The following is a 9,785-nucleotide window of genomic DNA, read 5'->3' on the forward strand; positions in this document are numbered from 1 at the left end:
GACACTGCAGAGACACAAGAGTCACACGTCATAAATGTCCAATGGAGACCAGAGATTTATATACCCCGGCCAACCCTTAGAAAACGCACAATGGAAACCAGAGATTTATACACCCCAACACCCCACCCCTTCAACACCAAGTCCTCTCAATATTTATACCCTCTGCCGTAATACCATGACCATGGGGACCGAGGGTAGCCTCACCTCCATGCCCTGCACCTTCAGCTTCATGTGGTCTTCCCGCGTGGTCTTGCCGTCTTTCCTCTTCTTCCAGCAGTAGCCATCTTTGCGATATTTCACCTTCTTGCGGTTGTAAAGGATGATGGAGCCGTTCTGTGGTCTGCAGAGAGACGGGGAAAAGTCCGAGGTCATTAGAAGTGTTACATTTATAGGGGTGGAGCTTAACCACCTTACCACCCCCCCCCCCCCCCCACACAGGCCAATTCTGACATTTCTCACATACATGCAAAAATCTGCATTCTTTTTGCCAGAAAATTTATTTAGAACCCCGAACATATGTTTTTTGAAAGCAGAGGCCTGGAAAATAAAACGGTCATCATTACATTTTTTTTTTATTTATTTTTTTTTTTTTTAACTTCACACAGTATTTGCGCAGCCATTTTTAAAAATGCAAAACTTTAGGAAAAAAAAAAAAAACACTAATGAATTTTAGGGAACACAAACACAACGTAATGGCCAATTTTTGGTAAAATATAAAAGATGATGTTACGCCGAGTAGATAGAGACCCAACATGTCAAGCTTTAAAATTGCATACATCTGTGGAATGACGACAAGCTAGGCTACCTAAAATTCTCCACAGGAAGCACTTTAAAAGCCTTTACAGGTCACCAGTTTAGTTACACAGGAGGTCTGGTGCTAGAATTATTGCACTTGCTCTGATGTTCACACGTGTTGTGTGATCGCGGTTTACATATTGTGCATGAACATGGGGGCGCTTTAAAGTTGTTGTTTTTTTTTTTAACTTAAAACTTTTTTTTTCCTCCACTGTCCCTTTTTATAAAATCAACTTTATTGCTATCACAAGGGATGAACAACCCTCCCATGTGATAGCAATAAGCATGACCGCTCCTCTTTATGGAGAGATCTATTAGACCCCAAATCCATCCTCTGCCCTGAAAGCATCTGATCAAACCGAGATCGATTTGACCTGATGCTTTATAAGCCGGTAACATCATACCAGGGAGGCGGGTATGGAAGTACCTTCCTCCCATCTCCGTGTACACGGACACCAAGCAACGACGGTACTTGGAGAGGGTGGCGTTACGAGATGAAGTTCCGGCTGCAATACTCCGCTGTCCTTCAGTGATACTCCCTGCAGTAACTCTCCCTGAGGTCATCACAGAGGACAAGGGGGCGCTCTTTACATCTGGAGGAAAAGAGAATTAATCCATACACGGAAAGGTTTCTTCACAGTAAGAGCTGTGAAAATGTGGAATAGACTCCCTCAAGAGTTGGTTGTGGCCAGCTCAGTGTATTGCTATAGGAAAGTCCTGGATTCTTTCTTGGATACACAGAATATAACTGGATATAACATTTATAGGGAATGTTGATCCAAGGAATATCAGATTGCCTCTCGGGGGATCAGGAAGGTATTTTGTTTCCCTGCAGGAGAAAATTGGATCGTGCTTTGCTGGGTTTGTCTTGCATTCCTCTGGATCACCTGTGGGTATAGGATTAGAACTTTTTTTTCTTCTATGGTTGAACTGGATGGACTTTTGTCTTTTTTTCAGCCAGACTGACTGTGTAACTCCTTTCTACCACTAGAAGCTGGGTTAGTATTCAACCTGGAAGACTTATGCCGGCCATAGACGGGTCGAAAATCGGCCAAAAAAAAAAAAAAATAGGCCGATTTTCGCACCGTTAATGGGTTAAATTGGTCGGCCATTTTTGCACTTTTTTTTTTTTTTTATCGGTCATGTTGGAAAATCCGCGGCTGATTTTGACAATGGGAGGAGGAGGAGGAAGGAGGAGGAGGAAGGAGGAAGAAGGAGAAGAGGAAGGAGGAGGAAGAAGAAGAAGAGGAAGGAGGAGGAAGAAGAAGAAGAGGAAGGAGGAGGAAGAAGAAGAAGAGGAAGGAGGAGGAAGAAGAAGAGGAAGAAGGAGGAAGAAGAAGAAGAGGAAGAAGGAGGAAGAAGAAGAAGAGGAAGACGGAGGAAGAAAAAGGAAGACGGAGGAAGAAAAAGGAAGAGGAGGAAGAAAAAGGAAGAGGAGAAGAAAAAGGAAGGGGAGGAAGAAAAAGGAAGGGGAGGAAGAAAAAGGAAGGGGAGGAAGAAAAAGGAAGAGGAGGAGGAAAAGGAAGAGGAGGAAGAAAAGGAAGAGGAGGAGGAAGAAGAGGAGGAAAAGGAAGAGGAAAAGGAAGAGGAGGAGGAGGAAGAGGAGGAGGAGGAAGAGGAGGAAGAGGAAGGAGAAGAGGAGGAAGGAGAAGAGGAGGAAGGAGAAGAGGAGGAAGGAGGAAGAAGGAGAAGAGGAAGGAGGAGGAAGAAGAAGAAGAGGAAGGAGGAGGAAGAAGAAGAAGAGGAAGGAGGAGGAAGAAGAAGAAGAGGAAGGAGGAGGAAGAAGAAGAAGAGGAAGGAGGAGGAAGAAGAAGAAGAGGAAGGAGGAGGAAGAAGAAGAGGAAGAAGGAGGAAGAAGAAGAAGAGGAAGAAGGAGGAAGAAAAAGGAAGAAGGAGGAAGAAAAAGGAAGAGGAGGAAGAAAAGGAAGAGGAGGAAGAAAAGGAAGAGGAGGAAGAAAAGGAAGAGGAGGAGGAAGAGGAAAAGGAAGAGGAGGAGGAGGAAGAGGAGGAGGAGGAAGAGGAGGAGGAGGAAGAGGAGGAGGAGGAGGAAGAGGAGGAGGAGGAAGAGGAGGAGAAGGAGGAGGAAGAGGAGAAGGAGAAGGAGGAGGAAGAGGAGGAAGGAGGAAGAGGAGGAAGGAGGAAGAGGAGGAGGAAGAGGAGGAGGAAAAAGAGGAGGAAGAGGAAGAAAGAGGAGGAAGAAAGAGGAGGAAGAAAGAGGAGGAAGAAAGAGGAGGAAGAAAGAGGAGGAAGAAAGAGGAGGAAGAAAGAGGAGGAAGAAAGAAGGAGGAAGAAAGAGGAGGAAGAAAGAGGAGGAAGAAAGAGGAGGAAGAAAGAGGAGGAAGAAAGAGGAGGAAGAAAAAGGAGGAAGAAGAGGAGGAGGAAGAGGAAGGAGGAGGAAGAGGAAGGAGGAGGAAGAGGAAGGAGGAGGAGAGGAAGGAGGAGGAAGAGGAAGGAGGAGGAAGAGGAAGGAGGAGGAAGAGGAAGGAGGAGGAAGAGGAAGGAGGAAGGAGGAGGAAGGAGGAAGGGAGGAGGAAGAGGAAGGAGGAGGAAGAGGAAGGAGGAAGGAGGAGGAAGGAGGAAGGAGGAGGAAGAGGAAGGAGAAAGGAGGAGGAAGGAGGAAGGAGGAGGAAGGAGGAAGGAGGAAGGAGGAGGAAGGAGGAGGAAGGAGGAAGGAGGAGGAAGGAGGAAGGAGGAGGAAGAGGAAGAGGAAGGAGAAGGAAGAAGAGAAGAAGTCGTCCGCTATTATATTTTATATGAAGAAGTCTTGCGGTTGCAACAAAGAAGTCCACTATTAAAGTCTTGCGGTTGCAACAAATGTATCCATTTGTATCCAATAAAAACATAGTAATCCAAAATAATGTATTTGTATTGCTGTCACATTGTGTGGTGCGCTCCCCTGTCTCTGCAAGGGACAGAAGTTATGGGGTTAATGCTGGCCACAGACGGGTCGAAAATCGGTCGCTTTATCTTTAACATTGGTGGTAACGTCGGCCGATCGAGCGACCGATTTTTTTGTTTTATTTTTTAAAAATTGGCTGATGCTCGACCAGTCTATGGCCTGCTTAAGGACACACTATAAGTACAGGGTGTCATGGACCGCACCCTCCACCTGGCCTCCTTCATTCACAACTTTCTGCTTAAAGTGGTGGACCTTCATCCTCCCGATCCAATTGATATCATTGTACCCCCCCTTCCCCCTCCTCTCACACAATCAAATTTTTTTAAAATGTTGTTTAGCAATCTTTGTACCTTTTTCAGGGAACATAACTCTGCACTTCCTTTATTCTTGCTTAGGCGAGAACATTGCTTGCAGCACCAGCAGCCTCCTGGGAGACATATTCATGCATTGCACATGACCACAGGTATTCTAATGCGGATTCATGGCTCTGTCCATCGGAAGCCTGGCTGCCTCTTACTGGTTTTTGAAGGCAGCGCCCTGAAGATGCATTCCGGTGCGTATCATCAGGAGACCGGCCGCAAGAACCCGGAAAAGACAGCCAGCCTCCCAGTTACAGCTGCGAGATCTGATGTATTGCAGTGGTGCGGCCGATCCCACTGCTGGATCCCTGGGTGTGGGCATGTTTTCAGTGCAAAACTGAGCAAAAAAAGCGGAAACGGGGTGGAGAAATGAAGAGGAACCTGCCCATTATGTAACTAAAAGGTGCAGGGTCAGGTGCAGACCCATTATTAAAAGCTAAACCAGGAGGGAGTACATTGAAACCTCTCTTCAGTAAGGTATTCTAATGACAGCATATTCAGACTCTATACAGAAGGTACAATCAGACTTTTTCAAGTTATCCAGAATGCTACACCCCAAACAGATCACAAAACGGAGTGTGATTACAAGAATCAGATTGCTGGGGTGCGAACACCCTTGCAATTTAATTTTGGTGCAACAAAAAAAAACAAAAAAGAAATACACAAAACAAAAAGGTTCCTGGACCTTTACGGTGCAGGTGCAGTGCGAATTGAGTGAATACAAAATGAATGGGCCTAAACTGCACTACAAAGAATCGCATGTGATTTGAGCAGAAATATGGTGTCCGAATCATATGCGATTTCCCGCACCTCTATAGTGTGAATCCAACCTAACTGCTCATGCTCCTGCCAAATGCACAATATGAAACACATGGGTGGGGGGGCACACATTCACCACTGCAAACGGAGTGCGCACAAACAAGGCAGAGCCTAGGGTGGGGGGTGTAGTGAATTCAGGGGGGTGAAGCATAGTGGATGTAGCCTAAAGCGGATCTTCATGTTTAACCACCTCCCATCCGGCCATTGTATATAAACGGCCGGACGGTGGCAGTACAGGGACGAGTGGCTGTTTATAAACGGCCTCCCCCGCCCCCTGCTTGTGCGTGCTCCCTGGGAGCGTACAGCACCGCGATCCGGTGCCCGCTGTGTCCTCCAGACACAGTGGAACACCGATCGTCAGACGGGACCTCTGAGCGAGGTCCTGATCGTGTGATCACTGATTGGCCAATCAGTGATCACATGCAGAGTAGTAAGCAAGATGTCACTTCTGACATCATTGCTTACTACGTGTGAAATCTGTGAATGATCACAGAGGTCACATGGTACAGGGCTATTCACAACAGCCTTGTACCATGTGACAGGCTGTGACCAATCACAGCTCACACAGTATTTCTCAATGGCTGCAAGAATGCAGCCAGAGAGAAGAAGAAATGATTGCTTTTACAGCCTTTATGGGTGTAAAAGCAATCAGTGTAAAAAAAAAAAAAATCTTCATCACCCCAACAAGTAGTACAGTGTCACCATGGTGACACTGTACTGCTAGGGTGACAGTATGTAAAAAAAAAAAAAAAAAAAAAAACCTGGATATGCGCAAATGGACGGCACTATATAAGTACCTGAAATAAATAAAGGTCCGGACTGGAAGTGGTTAATGTCCCTTGATATATTTGGTTTGGGCCTACCAAACTATTTTCGACACGAACAGGTGAGCTGTATTACCTGTATGCAGCCTGAGCTCCATACAGTATACAGCTCTGTGCTCCAGTAGTGAGAAGAGAACGTCCCGTCCCATTCCCGGAACAAAACTGCCTCATTTCTTTGGAGGGAAAAACCTGGATCATATGGCCAGCTTAAGACTGTCATTGCCTGACCCCATGGGGAACATCATCACACAGAGTACTATTGCACTGATTGGCGCACAAATATTACAAAAGCATGTTCAGTGCAGCAGTAAGGACCACCCACCACTGCTGGAGGATAGGAAGGACCTTTGATGTCAATGGACAGGCCAGAAGACCCTTGGATATATAAGGGCCGGAGGGGGGATTTCATAAAATACAGTCCTGCTTCAAGGGCATGCTCTGCAATGTTCCCCATGTACTGATGAGGAAGAGAAATCATTGGGTCACCATAGCTGGTTTTGGAAGGAAAAAAATGTCACCAGCACACCAAGGATCACCAAAATGGGTCCAAAGGTTTTAATAAACGATCACAGAAAGGCAACGTTTCGGCGTCTCGCAGGACCCCTTCATCAGGCATGTGACTCCGAAACGTTGCCTTTCTGTAACTATGTGATCATTTATTAAAACCTTTGGACCCATTTTGGTGATCCTCGGTGTGCTGGTGACATTTTTTCCTCGCTGATTTTGTTCGGTTCCAGCCGACGGTCGCTGCAGCACCCACTTATACACACAACCATTTTTAACGCAGGAACGTGTACGTTTGGATTGTAAGTTTGCATACCTGGTTTTGGGGGCACAAGAAAGCCATTCGTCATGTTTCTCGAAGGTAATAAGGTAAGAGGCGATCTCCTGCAGAAAACACAGAAAGAGCTGAAGGTGAGTGAGGAGCTGCAGGCGACGTGACAGAAATACGGGAAGGACAAAGGAGCAGCACTACAGCTAGACACAGAGGGGTTTATTTACTAAAGCTGGAGAGTCCAAAATCAGACTCCCTTCTGCATAGAAACCAATCAGCTTCTAACCTCAGCTTGTTCAATGAAGCTTTGGCAATGAAACCTGGAAGCTGATTGGTTTCTATGCAGAAGGGAGTCTGATTTTGGACTCTCCAGCTTTAGTAAATAAACCCCAGAACGTCTCCAAAGGTGATCTATCATGAGCGAAAAATAGACGATTGTATTACGGACCTCTGAAAATGCCAACTACCATCTGTTTCTGGTTATTAATTTCTGGTTTACCATCTTGCAGCAAATATGTGGCTAGTGAAGCAAATACAGCCTATGTGTTTCTCTCATTAAAGGGCCACTACCCCAAAGGTGATAATATAGTCATGCATGAAGACTTGAGGGCTGATTTTTTATATGCCCTGGATACCCACAAAGTGAGATCTCCCTGCATTAGTTCCTGACTCTGCTCCTGTCCACCTGAGAGTTTTACATGGGCAGATCAGTTGTACAGACCCAGGACCCAGTGCACAGATCTAATGATCAGTCTTGGGTGTACAGACCCTTTAATATTGGAAATCTAAATGCCCATGTATATTCAGGCTGCTTTCACACTGCAACGCATATATTTTCACACTGCAGTGCTTCTAAAATGCACTATGCATTGAATTACAGTGCATATGCGCAACAGCTGGTTGCTAAGGACGCTGTTGGGTGCCGGCTCCTTAACATTTGACTATTCATTGGTTGTTAAGGACACTGGCAGGTGGTTGTTAAGGAGCTGGAACCGCCGGCATCCTTAACCAGTGGTGAAGCCTCCCCCTTAGTAATCAGAGAGCTCCAAAAGGAACTTGCTACCAAAAGGAAAGAAAGAGGCAGACAACAGGCAGAAGGAGCAGCCGAGAGCAGCAGCCATAATGTGAGGGGGTGATTGGCTAGAATGTGAGATAAATAGAGCTCCGACCGAAGGAGGCGTATATCCTGAGGAAGTCACGTGCACACCGTGACGTAACGCGTAGATACGCCAATAGGAGGAGCTTGCACGACCAACATTCTGACGTCATATCCGGCGTGGGCGCCATCTTGGTGCTCCGTTTTGTCCCCACACACAGTACACCCATTGAGTGTTGTGAAAGCCTTTCACATTTGGATGTTTAAGGAGGGGAGCCTCACCATCACTACTGAGGGAATTCGCCATCTTAAACGGAGGAACCCAGGGAGATTTTATAGCCCATTGGTCCATGCGGGCCTGGGCAGGAAGGTGAGGGGGCACCCCAGATATTGGGGATTGGCACCTATCGTCTATGTTTGCATGAAGATTTGTCTTCACACCTGTCTCCCCATTTCTGGACAATTCATTTCTATTTAAATCATTTTATGTCTATGTGTTTATTATCTATACCATCTAGGTGTCTTAATAGTATACCTGCAGGGGCACATTCACCACCCAGCACCTATTGATTTTGCATTGTGGTCACTATTCACCTGGGGGTGTGTGAGTGTATGCCCCATTCCACCGCCCCCCTTTCACGCTTGCTATTTCATGGTATGACCGTTGATATGTAGGCATTTTTACAGCGCTGCACTATTTATGTGTATTTTATTCCTTTTTCATTTTGCCGTGGGTATGGCATTCAAGTGCTAGCTGCTTAGTAGCTATATTTGCATGGTAGCGCAGGAGTTACTTTTTGCTTTTCAATGTGAGGGGGGCTGCCAGACCGAAAGATCTGGATGACAAGATTGCAGGACTTCCATGGTGCCCTTGCCAATCGGCAAGGGAATGAAGGGAGTGCGGGTGGGCATTGCATATCTATCTGATTGTTGAGAAAGCCGGCATGTGCCAGATCCACAACAATTAACGATTTACTGGTTGTTAAAGGATGCCAGTGGGTGCCAAATTCTTAACCAACATATTTTTGGCACTTCAAAAAAGCACCTAAAAATACACCCTGGATGCATTTTTTGATGCGGTTCTCATTGACTTCAATGCAATGTGCATCTTTCACGGCAAACACTCCTGTGCTGGGGATGGACTCAGCAGAGACTTGAATGACAATGTAAATGTTCTGGAATATGCACTGCTTGCTGCCCGCAACGGACCAGGGTAGTCCAAAATCACTGAATTCAAAAGAAAAACAAAAAAGAGGGCGCACCGGACTAGTGCAGTATCGTTTAAACTATTTAATGAAAGAAAAATAAGTAGGTATCATACTCACAATGGACATATAAAACACAGGCACAGCACAATGAACAAAAGTGTTCAATCCATAGAGCATCCGAGTCCATGATGGTCACCCAGGGTTCCATCGCTGTGGACTCAGATGCTCTATGGATTGAACACACTTGTTCATTGTGATGTTCCTGTGTTTTATATGTCCATTGTGAGTATGATACCTAGTTTTTTTCTTTCATTAAATATTTTAACGATCATGCACTAGGCCGGTGCGCCCTCTTTGTTTTTCTTTTGCAATGTGAATCTTTGGTGTGCTTTTGGAAAGCTACCCAAAGATGCAACATGCAGGACTTCTCAAACCGCACCTCAAACGCGGAGCAACAATGTGAAAAGTCTCGAAAAGATTTAAAGGGAAATAATTTGGATGCGTTGGAACGGTGTGTTCTAAATCGGCATAAGCACATCAGCGGGGGAGGGGTCTTGGTGTACAACTGGTATTAGGCAGACGTCAGATGACAGGGTTCCTCGCAGCGACAGCAGCTCACCTCATTAGTGTTCCAGCGCAGCCTCTCCTTCGGTAAAGTAGTACACTTGGGTAAACACTCCAGCAGCTTCTTGGGTAGGAAAACCTTGATGTGGTGGCCGTTTTCTGCCAGGAAAAAATAAAGATCATCAGTCAGAATGTTGTTCCTGCAGCTCCCTGGAAGATGATGTCCCTGCGGCTCCACTACAATTGAGTTTCTGTTCAGCAAGCCACACAGAAGGTGGGATTTGGTGGGGACAAAGGATGGAGTTGGGCTTTAGCCGCACATCCACCACTGCAAACTGAGTGCGCACAGACATTGAATAGGGCAGAGCCCAGGGTGGGGGGTGCAGTGAATTCAGGGGGGTGAAGCATAGTGGATGTAGCCTAAAGCGGATCTTCATGTTTAACCA

The 9,785-nt window shown here is 46.1% G+C and overlaps 1 protein-coding gene across 1 annotated transcript in view; it reads right to left on the bottom strand.

Moving 5' to 3' along the window:
* Positions 1-9,590, bottom strand: part of CAMTA2 (calmodulin binding transcription activator 2) — a gene marked incomplete at its 5' end in the record, with an annotated part of 144,538 nt that extends 134,948 nt beyond the window's left edge. Inside the window, 4 exon segments of the mRNA XM_089657665.1 lie at positions 1-4; positions 205-340; positions 6,517-6,584; positions 9,395-9,590. The exon segment at positions 1-4 is cut by the window's left edge and continues 68 nt beyond it. Of these exon segments, the coding sequence (XP_089513791.1) occupies positions 1-4; positions 205-340; positions 6,517-6,584; positions 9,395-9,590 (404 nt within the window).
* Between the last annotated feature and the right edge of the window lie 195 nt (positions 9,591-9,785).

This window comes from Staurois parvus, unplaced genomic scaffold, assembly GCF_062004578.1.
Source record: "Staurois parvus isolate SC_StPar_1 unplaced genomic scaffold, SC_StPar_1.0 ptg001017l, whole genome shotgun sequence".
In the NCBI taxonomy this organism is placed as follows: domain Eukaryota; kingdom Metazoa; phylum Chordata; class Amphibia; order Anura; family Ranidae; genus Staurois; species Staurois parvus.